This window comes from Branchiostoma floridae, chromosome 2 (assembly GCF_000003815.2).
Source record: "Branchiostoma floridae strain S238N-H82 chromosome 2, Bfl_VNyyK, whole genome shotgun sequence".
NCBI classification, from domain to species: Eukaryota; Metazoa; Chordata; class Leptocardii; order Amphioxiformes; family Branchiostomatidae; genus Branchiostoma; species Branchiostoma floridae.
In genome coordinates this window covers 26,440,349-26,456,823 of record NC_049980.1, presented here as the reverse complement: position 1 = coordinate 26,456,823, position 16,475 = coordinate 26,440,349, and the positions used below count along the sequence as shown (strand labels likewise).

Genomic DNA, 16,475 nt, shown 5'->3' with positions numbered 1-16,475 from the left:
GGTCATCTGCCCATTCATGTTGGCGTCACGGTAACAGTAGTGCTGCTACGTTAAGTTACCAGGGCATTCCCGAGTACCATCCTCCGTGGTAGCCGTTTGTAAGCGAAAGTTTTGAGCCTGGGTCACTACGGAGGATGGTACTCAGATTAGTATTAGCACTATAGTTTTACATAATGTGCAGATCGCCTCTGAGATAATAATAACGTAATAGTCCCCTGTTCATAATACGTTTTATAACCATTGGTACTAGTCATGTTATAAATGGATGGTTTCATCATATATAGGAGATCGGAGGTTCACGCTCTTCGCTCTTATAGTTAACTACAACTGAGTAAACGACACAATGTGCATGGCATGGATGCATTGTCCAGATGCCTTTTATTTTGGCATTGATCTGATGGCCTGTGTATACTAGTGTGCCATAGATCTTATTCTAACTTTTGCCTAATTAATTGCCTGCTAATTTTACATTCCATTGTGATAAAGGAAATATCTGTTTTGCAAATATAGAATCAAAATACACACAGAGGCTAGTCTTTTATACGGTATAATAGCTATATCTGTGTTCTTCTCGTCTGGCTATACCTCAACCATACCCCGGCTATGGCTATATCTCGCTTTTCCTGATGTTTTTTCTCCTTTTCCAGATCACATCGCAGAGAAGCATCGGCTGAAATCGAAAAGTACCCCAACTGTGTTGACAAATTGTGTCTGTGAACATTTATGAAGGAACTACGTTGTAGTAAAAGGAGCGTTACGATTTCATGATTTACCACACGTAAACAGGGGACTCTGAATCCGGGTTTTACGACAATAAAGGACTACTTGTGGAATAACTAGAAGTAATCTCCAAACCTTATCCAGTTGTAGAGATTGAATTGTATGTACATTCTGAAGTAGTACTGTCCAGCTGATTAAAACTTGACATGGCGTCTAGGGAATACTTTTTCATGAACTTTTTTTTTACATTGAAATAGCCGCGCTAGATTTACTCTGACGAAAGGTGCTTCTATAAACAGTCGCAAGACGCTACAGAGTGCAATGGTGCAACTTCAGTGAAATACACTTGATTCGAAGGGCAAAACGAATTTTAGTTAGTACTGTTGGCACATTGCCGTTAATATTATGCCATTGCAGTCACATGGCACATATTGCGAATTTACGTACAGGCGTTTATTGGCACACATAAGCTAGTACTGGACGGGTTGCTCGTGACAAGTCTCTGATCCCACTACTGGAAGGAGTCCTCGTACCAGGGCTCTGCAAACAGCACAACGGTCCCGACTAGTAAGATGATGGAAAACAGCCACAGGCAGATCCGGTCAACCAGGGCAGCCATGAACCTCCACTCGTCGCTCACCTGGAAAAGAAGCCTCATAGTCACTAAATCCGCGGTGTTATCATGCACAGACGCACAACGTGCTGCTTTCTTTGGCATCGATAATTGCTGCCGATTTTCCGTGTGGTGACAGCAGTGAAATAATACTATCAAGCTTATTTTGTTTTGTTCCGAGTGGCTGGTAGTTTTCTGCATGCAGCTATTCATTGTGTATGTAATTGAACAGCATGGCTAACTCATTTTAACAAAAAAAAAGGCTGTTGCAAATGACTTTTCTGATTATGATTTCTACACACTACCGAAAACATTTCACTGCCCAGTACGTGTATCATATCCACTCCAGTCGTTTCCAACAGAACAGAATGGCTCCAAGGGCTTGAATTATATTTCCATTACTATTTTTGTACTAGAGTAGACCGGTAATGTGTACTCAATATACGATCTGGATAGAGTAGACCGGTAATGTGTACTCAATATACGATCTGGATACATTACCGCCGAGTCGTCATCTTGGTCTTTGAAGTGATCAGATATCAGCTGTACGTTTCCCGCGGCTTCCCTCAGTTCAGACGACAGTTTGGGCTGGTCGGACCGGGGCGGGACAGGTGGACGCCCGTTCTGAACAACCCCATCTCGCTTCCTCATCTCCACTGCATCCCAGGTGGGGGAGCTATCTTCATCCTCCTCTTCCTCCTCCTCCCCGGGAGGCGACATCTTCATCAGCTTCGGCAGCAGCTCCAGGAAGATGTACCGTATCCATGGCGACATGACGTGCGTAGCGGTGCTGCGGAAGTGAACATTCCCCACGTAAATAGTCATGACCGTGACAATGGTGACGAATATCATGGTGAACATCAGGTACCGACCAATCAGCGGGATGTCCAGGGACGTGGAGGGGATGATGTCAGCGATCAGCAACAGAAACACCACCAAGGCCAGGAGAATGTTGATGCAGAGTCCGACCTTCTCCCCACAGTCTACAGGCAGGTAGAACACAAAGATGGACAGCAGGGTCAGCAGGATGATAGGCACGATCATGTTCACGATGTAGAACAGCGGCTTTCTGGCTAACATGAAGTCGTAGGCGATAAACACGTTATCATCGGTCTCAACTTTTCTATCCGGGATCTCCAGGATCGCCCACTCTCCGCTCTCTTTGAAGTCATCTTGAACGTAACCTCCCTGTTGGAGATCGACCTCCCGCTTGTCGTACGTCCACGACCCGAACTGAAGTGTGCAGTTCTGCTTGTCGAAGGGGAAGTGGCGAACGTTGATAGAGCATTCACTGGTGAAGATGGCCGGAGGCAGCCAGTAGACGTAGCCGGAGTCGTACACCAACGCCCTCGTGTACAGGGCCACGTCATACTGTCCGTCTTTGCTGATAGGATTTAAAAGATTGAAAATATCAATATTCAATATCGACCTCAATGATATTATGATTACTTCCGACCACCTTACTTTGAGATGTCACTTGGAGCGGGCGTGTGAGTTTAAAGTACATAGGCGTTGAAAAAAATATTTAAGTGTCAATAGTCAATATGGGCTGTAAGAATTTATGGACAATATCATGTATTATAGTGAGGCGGATATCATCCTGGTTGTCACTAGAGGTCGATCAACCTGGTTGTTACTCTAGATGGCGCCGATTGTAACTGAGAGCCACTCGAGCTGCCAAGTTAGAACACATGGATATCCCAAATTTCCAAGTACGTTCTCATTTCATCAACAATCTCGTCCTGGGGCACTAGGTCGGTCACAGAAATGAAGCGATCGTATCTACTGCCAATACATAGCTTGTAGATGATTACCTACCTACCTAGTCACCTGACCTACAGGTCAATGGGGGCAAGGTAGACATGAAGATAGAGAGCTGCAGATGATTAACTTGAGCCAATTTTTGTTGCTTGTATAATTTTCCATGATACATTTGCATCAAAGGCAGTTATTACTCATTCAAAATACTTTTGGCATACGCTTTTGCTCATCCCACCAAACTAAGGTATTCCAAGCTGGAAGGCCATCCTTTTGTCTACAGATATACACAATGTAAGAGAGCACCACCCTTTTCTTGCGACGTATCTATCCATATCGGCCTGATAGGTTTTGTTGTTCTTACTTATTAAAAAGCATGATGTCCGGCCGCCATATTGCCTCTGCAGGGACCCGGATGAGGCTAATGTGATCATAGTCTTCCTTGTTCCAGCTCAGTCTAGGGTCGGTCCACTCCTGGAAGGGGAGGGGTAAAAAGCAAGAGTGATGTTCTAATGCGGTCCACCAACGTCGCATGTTTCAGTGATCCACCAGCGCTGAAAGTTATCAAAATGTCCTGTCAATGTTGAATGTCCAAGCGTTTCACTCATGCTGCTCGCTGAATTTTTCCACTGCATGTTTATATGTTTTCTACCAGCGCTACATTTTAATGTTCAACGACTGTTAAACCGATTCACCAATGTTACATTATAAAGTATCCAACCAATACTGTATGCTAATGTATCCCAACAATGTTGCATGTTTAAGGGTCCCAACAACGTATGTATAAGTGTCCCAACAATGTTGAATGTTAAAGTGCCCCAACAATGTTGCATGTTTAAGTGTCCCAACAATATTGCCTGTTTAATTGTCCCAACAATGTTGCATGTTTAAGTGCCCCAACAATGATGCATGTTTAAGTGCCCCAACAATGATGCATGTTTAATTGTCCCAACAATGTTGCATGTTTAAGTGCCCCAACAATGTTGCATGTTTAAGTGCCCCAACAATGATGCATGTTTAAGTGTCCCAACAACATTGCCTGTTTAAGTGTCCCAACAATATTGCCTGTTTAAGTGTCCCAACAATGTTGCATGTTTAAGCGTCCCAGTCATGGTGCACAACTCTAAAGATTCCTCCAATCGTGCATGTTAAAGGATTTTTACCTGCGCGACCCACACATTAGTCCGCATCACTTCTTCTTTCTCAATCTATACGGAAAACAAAAATGGGAACCAATTATTGGTTATCGGAAAACTGTTCTTGGGTTCATATCGTAGTGGGTTCGGATTATTTGCTTTGGATAACCACATAAGTGACTTAGGACTACAGAAGTAAGGGCGCAGTAGAAAGAAAACGTCGGCGATAATACTCTTGACCAGGTTATTCAGGCCTATGTAAGCTGAAATTGCAGCTTCTCGATATGAAGAAGGTATCATAAAATCAACTCCAAGTGATGTTAGGTATTAATTGCAATATCAAAGAGTGACTTCGTTTAACTGTTGTGACAATTGTTATGTAATGAAATAGTGTTAGGTGGAGATTTCTCCATCTTACAGGTAGAATGAGATATGACCGAAGTCACCTACAGCCAACAGCTCATATTTTATGGCTTTTATAAGAATGATGATATTTATCACTTACAACACTGATGACCTGGGACACGGCCAGGGTAATCTTCACTGATACCACTTCGGCTGGTGTCAGGGCAGGTCTCACACCGGGGTTGTAGGCGCTCTCATTGAAGAGCATGCGCACTAGCCTCTCCTCAGAATCTGCCGCTAACGTACCTGAAAATGACAAATTGATGTTCTCAAATCCTTTGTAACAAAAATTCCGAATGTAAAGACTTGTCTTTTAATTTGTTTCCATTAATCAGCTATTCCAACAAGACAAGTGCAGGGATTATCCAAGTGACGTCACGTCCTATGAGATGAACAGCTGTCAGAATTTCTTCAGAAACGCCTTCTAATTTGGGATGACAAATTCAAACCAGCCAGCTATCTGACCTTCCACAACGATACTGATAACTTGTAAACATTTGTGTACCTACACAATACGGCTGTTGCACATAACTCGTTCTTTTCCCTACTGTAGTAGTATGTCTTGCAGTTCTGCCCCTTCCCCAACCCTTTATAGTGCTCTGTTCTGTAGCCATGTGCAAGGCAAAACTGTTATCTTTCGCTGTTGCATACATGTACCTGAGAGTCTATTCTGCAATGCAGTAGTCTATAATGCAGCACTATGCACCCATGTTCTGTACCTCGATTCTATAGTATCGTTACATGTTTAGAAATGTTTAAGTTAAACGTCATATTGTTACCTTCTCCAAGAAGGTGTCATATTTTGTGTAGCGTTTGTGGGTGTGTTTATTTGGGTGTAGGAGACCAGCATAACTCGAGAACGCCTGAATAGATTGTATTGATATTTGGTATGTGGACCGGGTAGGTCTTGTTTTGATAGGCTGTAACCCGGTTCTGTAGCTGTTCAGCTTTATGTTATGTACTAGTATTAGTCTACGTCAACGAAACGATGGCATATTCTATAAACCGGCATTGTACATGAACCGATGTCTGCAATAAACCTTGTGGGTCGCCGCACCCTGATTTCATGAGCATACATTGCGTACAATAAACTTGAGCTCTGGCCTGTGGTGCCATTGCTCACCCTGCATTCCTGTAGCTAAATATAACTTATGCCATGCAATATTTACCACACGCCGGGTCTACGGGTCCCCCGTGCTCGGTACTAACATTACGACAGGCTATCATACACGTATATTGGTCGGAAAAGATTGAGCTTTGCGTACAAAAACAGCTCACTTGAGATCTTTCATACCTACAGGATTATTGTCGGAGTTTCTAATCAACAGACAACATTGCTATTTGACCTATGTCATTAAATCTCTCCAAGGCCAACGATACTGAGATGTCTGACACCAAAATAAAGGTCTCTAGATAACCTTAAACCTTTGCTGTTGTGTGACACATGGTTATGTGGATCGACTAAACTCAATGGACGCGGGAAACATGTTTCGATTCTAGTAGAAAAATATCAGATTAGATTATGGTTTGGTTTATGTGTTTGTTGTTCGCCGTCTGTAGGATTTAGCCCCCACTGTGCGACGTGAGCAGAGCTAAACATGAACTTTTTTTTTCATCCCAGGAACAGAACGTTGATACTAACATACTCAGTCAGGCTGCCGTTTGTACAGACGTACCTGTGATCGTGATGACCAATATCAGCAGTGTGATCCCACCCAACCGGTCCATCCTGGGGAGGTCTGCAGTTAACAGGGGCAAACTGTAGGGAATGAGGTTCACAATATTCACAATATCATGGCTTATAACCGATTTTTGATTTGTTGTAATGTTGGTATATAGATTTAAGATATGGTTGCACAATAAGGTAACATATTCAAATTAATTATCAAGTATATGAATTTACAACAGTTGTTGGTGAACTGAGAAAATAAGCTCGTGTGCCTGATTATGATATCCAGATCCAAAGTCATCCCGGATACAATCTGACAATCATGTGAAAGTTGACACACAATAACCATGTTTGACATGAATCGGGCAGCTGAACTGAACAACTGCACATGTACACATGTAAAAACCGACATACCTAAACCGCTAATGTTGTCCCTGGTGAAAACGACAATGAGAAGCTTGCCCCGTGTGTTTGTGAAGCGATGACAGGGATATCTGGCGGTCCGGCCTGCTCTGATCCTAACCCGCGGATTTGGGTTCAGCGGATTGTACAGGGGAGGGGGTCAGTGGATACAATTATGTGTTAAGTTACACAGGCTGGACTGTCGGCTCCAGTGAACGTGTGACGTGCTGATGTGAATGACGCATCTGATGCCCCATCGTACGGAAATAAACCGGATGATCCTACTACACTATGTAATCACGAGATTTTGAACACAAAACTCAGCACAAACTATCGAGAACTATCCTTGCTGAAGGCCTGTTGTGTTGGTAAGGTCGCTATTTCTGGACACTGTGATCCTTAGAAAATGTCAAGCATCTGATCTCTAGTCTTTTCAACTAGCAAACTTCAAGCGACTGGAGATGCTCCATCCGTAGGCTCTGTGGTTAACTCTTACAATATTGATATTAATTATTCAAAAATAAAAATCGGCAGCAATATAGATTGGTCTGGATTGAAACAGTGCTTAGAATGATGTCGGCGTGGATATTGACCGGACGGCTTTACGCATATATCCCAGGGTTAGAGAGAGAATGTTCAGAACGGGGTCATCCGGACTGATCTATCTGTTTACAGAATTCAACTTTACAGACGAACGAGGTGAATAGAATGGCTAATAAAGGTACCTTCGTCTGTAAATATAGATAAAATGAATACACATAGGCCGCTGGTATTGTGATTTATTGTCAAATATAAATAACTTTATCAATCTACAAAACATCAATTGCATGTTACGTAGTCATAACAATCGTTTGCCTTTTTTGCAAATAAAGTTTCCGCAACCTAAGTGAATCCAACTTCGATGAAAACACCAGTTGCTACTGTATGAAGTATTATCACTTATCTTCTCACTGATTACCCCTTGCCGCAGACGCTATAGTCAATTAAAATACGCCCTGTCTCGTAACGGGACTGCAGCTACTGCAGTATGCAGCTTTCCGCTAGATGTCCTCTTTCATGCCAAGCTGCTGGTCCACCATAGGAATAAGAAATTCGTTAGATAAGTAAATGTGAACTTGTAAATAAAACAAATTATCGTTCAAATGGGACCGTTTCTGTTCCCATACTCAGAAATAAAATATTTCTTACAATACTCCATCCACACAAATGTGCATGTCATAAAACCTATACAAAAGTAATAGGCTATGGAAAAATATAATAAAATTATCTCCCAAGCAAATGAATGTTTGTTTCTGTTTCAGTAGATGTGTTGTTATACTCAATCAAAGTAACAAGTCAGCAAAATCAATGAATTCAATGGGAACACAAATAATAGACCACGTTGGAAGTGTGATTTGTCAAAACAATCATGACAGACTATCTAAATTGAATTGTTAAATTATATCATGAAGAAACTAAAATATTTGCCAACTAAAAAAGAGACTCAACGAAAAATTTGAGCCTAAACGCTCTGTCCTCAGCTATCTGACCCAATGCATTGCTCTGGACGCAAGACTTCATGCATGTGTGACGTCAGCAATGGGTCAAGGGTTGATAGAAGTCGATATTTAAATTTTTGAGCTGGCGAGCAGGCTAATTCCTCTATAGTCACCATGAAGACCTTGGTGTGAAACGCCAGTGTTGTCTCCGATGCGTTCACCGACTCCTCCCAGGTGAACAGCTTGAAGGCATGATACGGAGAAGAGCTGAGGAGTTCCATCAGGCACCTCCCATAGACAGTTTCTCCACAAAGACACACCTCATAGCTCACGCTGTCTTACAAGTTGACAAGAGTTCACCGCTGGCCGAGAGGACAAATAGGCCTCGGCAACACACATTGACACAGAGGATTGTACCTCACAGATGTCCATGGCGACGTTATGTAGAACGTATCTTACACGTGTTCATGTTCTTTAGATGGAATCTCCGCAACAATTACTGCTTGTTATGAGTAGAATGGTATCACCCAGATGTTCATCGCAATGTTGTTTATAAGATGGTATCTCTCAGGTTTTCTTCGCCATGTTCTTAGTAAGATGGCATCTCCCAAATTCTCACCACTTTGCTATGCATAAGATGGTATACTACAGGCGTTCCCCGCCTTGGTATCAATAAAATGGCATCTCACAGATATTCATCGCGATATTATATGTTACGTTATGCGATGATGTTGTAGACATATCCATGGTAATGTAGTGCAGCCCTCTGTTGGTGCGCGTCGAGTGATCCTACAATGGTCAGCCAAGTGCCAAACGTGTTGAATTGTGATTGGTGCAACGTGCGCATGAGCACGGCACCCTGTAAACATGACATGACGTGCCAGTCCTGGCGAGCGATGACCCCGTCCTCAGCCCGTGTTTCCCAGGAACAGCGGCTCGAAGAACAGACCCAGGGTCCCGAGGACGCAGACGATGATGAAGAGCCACAGGCAGACGCGGTCAATCACCAAGGCAACGAACGACCACTCGTCACTCACCTGAAAAAAAATGAAGAAAAAAAAAAAAACTCTTCAGTGACTGAGCACTGAACAAAAACATGGTCTTGGTGTTGAATATTTTAAACTACTATGAATATTCTGTGCAATGGTGACGAAATATATACTGTATAACTGCTAGGTATAACCCCTGGTATAGCCATATTTATGTCATATTTGGGCCGTGATAACGTTCGATACAGGTGTTCGAAAAAGCTGTATCACACAGGCTCCGAGGTTGTATCACACAGGCTTCCATCGAATAATTCGAACGTACCCTGCCCACGCCGAGTGCGGCGCGGTCGAAAATTCGAATACCTTGATTCTGACGTTGAAACATTGCTGTTGTATAACCCTCGGTCCCAGTCCTCCCGCGGGTCGGATCACCCTCCGGCCTTCGGGCGATCCGACCCGCGGTCGGACTGATACCTCGGGTGATACGGAATACACCATGTTGTATTCTATATTTTCCAAATATGTAAATTACTACATGCCATTAGAGTCCATTGTTTTGTTTTAGCGCTAAATAAAATTTCCGTTACCGCGGCTCCCTCGTCCTTTGTCTTGAAGTGGTCTGCGATGAACTTGACGCTCTTGACGGCGTCCTGCATCTCGGGCGGCAGGACTACTGGCGAGTTGCGGTCCTGCCGGGGAGGGGCCTGTGGGCTGCCTTGGCTGATGGTGCCTAACGGCCGGCCCTGAGCGTCCTGAAGAACCCCGTTACGAACCTGTGTACGTACAAAATGGGGGGACAAAGAGTAAATAAATGAATAACACTTAATGTGCTCATGAGGAAAGGCTGACCTTTACTTCACTTAGCAATTATTTCACTGCATCTATTGTGCTGATGAGAATAGGCTGGTCTTTACTTCACCTAACAATCATTTCACTGCATCTATTGTAACATCACAGGTAGCAATCAACAAATGCAAACAAGAAACGATACAGGGCGTCAATATCATGAATAAATACAGGATACCCATTCTATATTGCAAACTGCATAATAGATACAACACATAACTAACTGTTACATTGATGTCTATTGTGAATAATAGACTGGATATAACCTTTTTCATGGGCATGCTGTCCACCGGCTGGTCCCACATGTAGATCGGTTTCTCCTCCTCATCCTCCTCATCGTCTCCCGGCTTCTGGATCCGCAGGATCGTCGCCAGGACCCTGGTCACGGCACGCATCCAGGCCGGCATCTCGTGCGTCTTGTCCGTCCGGTGATGCATGTTCAGGATGCACACGGTACTCACGGTCGTCATGGTGACGAAGATCATGGTGAACATCAGGTACTTGCCGATTAGTGGGATCTGTAAAGACGTGGATGGGATGATGTCTGCGATCAGCAGCAGGAACACAGTCATGGCCAGTAGTACGGAGATGCTGAGTGTGATCTTCTCCCCACAGTCGGACGGCAGGTAGAACACCAGCACAGATAAAGATGATATCGCGATGCAAGGAATGATCAGGTTGATGATGTAGAACAGAGGCTTTCTCTCAATGATAAGGTCATAGTAGATATACACCTCGTCCCCTTCCACCAACCTCCTGCTGGGGGAGTCGAGCAGGTTCCACTCTCCGCTGGCTTTAAAGTCATCCAGGATGGCCGTTTTGCCATAATCCGAAATGACCAGGTTCACCTCGTCAGACGTGTAGGTCCAGGAGCCGAACTTCATGCTGCAGTTCTGTCGGTCAAACGGGAACTGGCGCACGTCGATAGAGCAGGAGCTCTGGAAGATGGCGGGAGGGAGCCAGTAGCAGTCCCCGGTGTTGTAGACTATCACGTTCGAGTGGAGGGCAACGTCAAACTGGCCGTCCTTGCTGCGGGTTCGGATTTCAGTTTTATTAGCTATTGGTATCGGTATATCACACTTTCAGAAACGTGCAATCTGATACGAGAAGATTATATAACGGCAATACACTGAGTGAATGAAACTTGAGCATCTTCGTTAGTTAGCTTAGGATCTAGACTCTGTGGATCTGAATTCCCGACAGGTTCTGATTTTTACTTCGCAAGGATTTTCTGACACATTCTTCAGGCAAAAAAATTGTATCTAGCCTCGGTTGGGAATTAAACCACAATCATTCCGGTATTGCTTGAATAGTGTACTGCTTCTTGTACAAAACGCTTGAGGCGGTCTACCGCATGCACGCTGCAAATGATAAAATGCAAATAATAACAATAAAAAAAACTACAAGGAGAACAACGGCCCATGCCTCCTATGTGCTATGACCTATGTACAGTATGAGCTTTGTGTGACGTGAAGGTAAGTAAAGTTGTTTACTTGTTAAAGAGAACGATGTCAGGTTTCCAGACCACAGCTGCAGGCACTCGGATCGCCTCCAGGTGGTCAAAGTCTTCCTTCACCCAGGCCAGACGGTAGTCCTGCCATTGCTGTCAGGTCGGGGAGGGGATATGAGCAGCATGAAACACGGGGTCATAGCCTCAAACTAATCTAAAGGTTCCCTTGGCCAGGAACAGACTCATGGCTATGTCTTTTAGTGTCAGGGTACTAAATGACTGGAAGGCCCTATACTACCGTGGGATGAGTTAATTAGTTCAAAATCAGGTTGGACAAAGTATGGGAGAACAGGATCCCACAGTTAATGCCTTTATCCCGAAGTTGGTATTCAGGTATATGTAATATCACACAGCATGCAACAAATGATCTAGTTTAGTATTATAATTTTCTTAAAACGAATACCACGTACGTGTTTTTAAATGTAGGCTTATAATGAAGATGATGATACCGTGTATGAATATGGATACGTACCTGTTCCAGCCAGACGTTAGTCTTCAGAATCTCAGCCTTTTCGGTCTGGATAAAAGGCAAGGAAGATCATAACGTTATGACTACTATCAAATAACTAATCATGATTCCGCTAGCTCATACCTTTGCCAAGTAATTTTGTCTCCATGCAATGCAAATAAGATATAAAAGAAATAGAGACTACATGCAGGCCGATAGTGTTTGGGGTACTGACCACACTGATGAGCTGGGACAGGTACAGACTGAACGTTGTTGTGACGATGTCGCCAGGCCTGAGGGCGGGTCGGATCAGCGGGCTGTAGTTAGTGCTGTTAAACAGGTGCCGCACCAGCCGCTCCTCCGCCTCCGCACACTCACATCCTGCCGGACAGACAGGAAACGTTAGTATTGTGATATCTGACACTGCCGGAAAAATACTCCAGTGTCGAGTCACTAGGCCACAATAAATAAATTCTATGGATGACATCAGCGCACTCTTTAATTTTTGCCTGCTTTCAGAAAAGAAGAGATTTTTTTTGCAGGAATGGTCAACATAATGATAAAGTACCAAAATGGGTTGTTTTCTTTCCGTCGGTAAACATTTTGGACATTGTGATGTTAAGCTCTTTTCTTTCTTGGTCTTTGGAGTTGCGGTTGGAGATACATGTACATGATAGATATCCCTTTAAGATCTCATGTGACATTCAGTAACGATTGGCAGAAACTGACCGCGCTACAACCTCCACTGTCTGTGAATGAGAACTTCGTCGCTGTCTCTGTACTACTTCCTCAGTTATACATGCAGGTGATGGCAGAGGTCATTAGTACATTTAGTAACTGGTGAAGAGCGCGGACAATGTCAAACATGTAGCCTGATGGGGCCGCGATGACCAGCTGGATATGTGGAGCCCGTCAGCCGAGGACTAATCAAAGTGTTCTTAAGTGCTGAGTAAAGTTCGTAGATAAGAATTAAGATCCTTTCAGTACTATTCTTTTATTGGCTAAGACTGTTGCACATTTATTCTTTCTTCTTTAAAATATTGTCTAAGGAACAACAACAATTCAAGCAGCAAGGCCCCCATTTCCACTAGACGGAGATCGCGATGCGTTCTCACTGCGGCCTAAATAGGATATCTGTAACCTTTGATTTCATACTGGATATATGATACAGCATATACAAGTGTGGCCTAGTGGACAGCAAAACACACAAAGTGTAAGATAATTCGTTTCTTTTCTATACAATTCGTGGGGCGATCTGTCAAATTCTAGGTTTCAGAGAGAGCTTGTCCTAGTGGAAAGGGGGTATGACAAAATGGTTGCTTTGTTTGGCACAACCAGCCTACTAACGACTGCCGAAGGGCATTATTATTTGCTGTTTGATTTCGAGGATGGTGTCTAGTTTCTTTACTAAGCCTGGCTCCTATCCTCCGTAGTAACCAGTGGCTATATCTTAAAGTTTTCGCCAGAACGAGCCATCGATTACTACGGAGGATGGTACCCGGGCCACCAAATGACAATATTTGACACAAATCTGAAGGGAGATGCTCAACGACCGAGGCAGTAAACATTGTGTGGCACATATAGACATACTACCAAATATAGACATGCGCAGTAGTTTCCTGCTGCCTGGCGAGATTCTTGAATTACAAGAATCTTAAAATAGCCTTTGGGTTGGGATGTTAGGTCGGAAAGGCACGTCCTCTTGATGTGGAGTGGCAGGGAGAAGTGCAAACAAAAACGTCCAAATCGAAACAACTGAGAAAGTCATTCAGGACAACCATCGTACTTTAACGTAAATAACCCTGCCTTGACAGGCTTCACAACGTTTGCAAAGCTAATCACATGTAGGATACAAATATATTTAACCTAGAAGTTGTCAGTCGTTTGAAAAAAAATTAAGGAAACCTATGTTAGACGGCAACGCCAGAAAAAAATGTTACAAGGGCTTTAACTCTGCTGTTCTCTATCCCACCATGATCACTTTGGAGGTGCGGCAGTGAACTACAAAATGATGGTTAGACCATGTAACGCTTTCTCTTTACTGTGCAGCTACCGCACGTATTTACTCAGAACCAGAGCAATATTGTAGTAGCGACCATAGCAGATATAGTGTTATTGTTTATTCAAAGGGAAAAGAAAAACGAAGTCTGTACGTAAAAGGTAAAACAGTTAAACTTATTGTACTCCATCAAGTATCATAATATGTTAACCACGTTTCCTTAACAGTGACAGTGTCGTTTATGATTGCTCTGCACTGTGACAATAGTACTATGTTGTTGTTGTTGTTTGGGGAGGATCATGGAAGACAACACCATTCACCTTTCAATTGCCCGGTCAATGACGTACCTAATATGAACCCCTCTACTGGCAGGTTGACATCAAAGGTCTATTATAAAGAAACTTTGTTCCCGCTGCCCGTCTTTTCCTTTGCACACAATTTGTTTACACACAGACACAGTTTGTTGGTCAGCGCAATGAGAGTTTCAATGGCTAACATACATATGTGTCGTTATTAGCAATACTTATAATCTGTATGCCGGTTCTTCAGACAGGACATAATACCCTCAGATCATCGCCCCAAAGGTCTGCTGTCACGCACAGTGTCGTTGCTCTCGTCTCCAGCAACTCCAATCTGCATATGCGCGCTGTCATGTTATCACATCCTCGTTACAACCCTGGTGTCATATAACATCCCCATGGCCACACATTAGCGCTAATGACCCGGGCACAGCTGCAGCCCGGCGGGGCACAGTGCTACATTCCCCACCCTATTACCCGCATGCCCGGCTATATATGGCAGTGGTGATCTCATGCGGCATTGGCAGCATTGGCACGAACCACAGGGACAGCGCCAACTGGAACTATAGAATCTCGACAATACATTCATGGAAACAACCCAAAATTTGGTAAAATTCGTTAATGTTCAGGCGCTTAGAAACTGCAAATGATGTGATATAAATGAATGATGCTCATACGTTTCTAATGTTTCACGATGTATTTCTAGTTTAAGCAATATACTTTGTGATCAGCTTTTTTTTCAGCAAGCAATATTTGCTTTGTGGCCATGAAACAAGTTGTGACCATGTCAACATCCCGCCGATGTGGTTGTAACTTATATTGCAGATAGAGTTCCTTAAATTCATTGACTTTTGCACATGGTTTGTGAAGGACTGTGCTGGTTAATTGGAAAACCGGTGCAAAGACTGATTTTAGTTTTTTACTTTTTTCTCCAGATTTCTCGACCTGTTGGGAAAGAATCTGACCTGATCTGATGAAGACTTCAGCTCAGGTCCGTCTGTTCCTGTCGGATCATTTGGCGTTAACTGAGAAGCAGGCGCTGATCTGTGCCATTTATACACCATAGTTTTTATTTACTTAGGATATTGTTATTGATTCCTATTCTATCCACGTCAAATCCCATTCTCTGTCAGCAGGGCTAGCCCTTTGTGATAGGCACATGCTAGTTGTGCGTGCTGAACAATGAATAAACTGAGAAGCATGGCCACTTTAGAAGTCACATTTAAGGGACGAAAATGTCGGGATTTACTGGTTAAAGGCTCACTATTAAGGTACCCTACCCTGCTAGTCATGTACAGGTACAACAGAGACTCCTAACTCGCGTAACTCACCTGCTGTGTAGACCGCGGTCAGCAGAAACAGCGCAGGGATCCAGCCGTCCATGGTGAGGTCTGGACTGAGGACTGTCGGCGGAGACCAGCCAACGAATGCGATATCTAACTTCAAATGTCTTCACACTCCTGGGAGCGCATATCTTAAGTACTAACACACTGGTATCTCGGGCTAGTAGCGCCGGTATTGAGTCAGCGCTGCCAGACAGATGGAAAAGGTTGTCAAATGTTGACGAGAAAGGTCACTTGACCCGGTGACCCGGCTGCCGTAAGTCCTGATGCCAGACCCCGGGTGACGGCAGGTTCACAGAGCTGGCACTATTAATCTGACGGCAGGTTCACACACCACGCACTAATCCTCACTGAGAGGCTGAAAGGGCGGAGGGTCAGCAGCGATCCTGGGAAACGTCGGTATCAAATCCGTGCCCAGTTCTGTCCACAACTTCTGCCTCTGCTTTTGGAAGATGGCCTCGGCTTTAATGAGCCGATAATGCAGGCATTAACATGCCGGAATTCCGGCCGGCTATTTTTGTTCCGCCAGTCCTACCAGTACAAACCTCATGAACTGTTGTTCTGTGTGTTTTCTCAGCCACAGAACGGAAAACAAACGACGTCTTCTGTAGTTACAACATTGATTTGCCATACCATACTCTAGACAAAGGAAACTAGTACAAAAATGGCCGAGAATAGAAAAAGGTCTATTTTGACTATTTCCCAAACAAGCCAATTGTGTTTTTATTTACAACAATGGGTGACAGGGTTCCCTCGTCTCTGTTTATGGGAAAGGATGATAACAAGAAGTAATATACGGGGCTACTTAAACGAATGCGACGCCATTGTCCATTTACCATGATATAATTGATTTGTCATTC

The 16,475-nt window shown here is 43.7% G+C and overlaps 2 protein-coding genes across 3 annotated transcripts; both read right to left on the bottom strand.

Moving 5' to 3' along the window:
- Nucleotides 1-344: 344 nt before the first annotated feature.
- LOC118409451 (neuronal acetylcholine receptor subunit alpha-4-like) lies at nt 345-7,037 on the bottom strand. 2 transcript variants are annotated; one of them, XM_035810483.1, is made up of 7 exons: nt 6,716-7,037; nt 6,309-6,391; nt 4,733-4,878; nt 4,255-4,299; nt 3,456-3,565; nt 1,835-2,717; nt 345-1,360 (listed from the first exon to the last, which is right to left on the bottom strand). In XM_035810483.1, exons 2-7 carry the CDS (start codon nt 6,358-6,360, stop codon nt 1,232-1,234), a joined length of 1,365 nt encoding a protein of 454 aa, XP_035666376.1. In that variant the 5' UTR covers nt 6,361-6,391; nt 6,716-7,037; the 3' UTR covers nt 345-1,231. The 2 variants fall into 2 exon arrangements, with proteins under 2 accessions (XP_035666376.1, XP_035666377.1); XM_035810484.1 differs by having other exon boundaries at nt 6,309-6,371.
- Nucleotides 7,038-7,466: 429 nt separating this feature from the next.
- On the bottom strand, nt 7,467-16,123 carry LOC118409450 (neuronal acetylcholine receptor subunit beta-2-like). Its single transcript, XM_035810482.1, has 7 exons — nt 15,604-16,123; nt 12,210-12,355; nt 11,999-12,043; nt 11,510-11,619; nt 10,283-11,045; nt 9,758-9,943; nt 7,467-9,218 (listed from the first exon to the last, which is right to left on the bottom strand). Exons 1-7 carry the CDS (start codon nt 15,653-15,655, stop codon nt 9,090-9,092), a joined length of 1,431 nt encoding a protein of 476 aa, XP_035666375.1. The 5' UTR covers nt 15,656-16,123; the 3' UTR covers nt 7,467-9,089.
- Nucleotides 16,124-16,475: the final 352 nt, after the last annotated feature.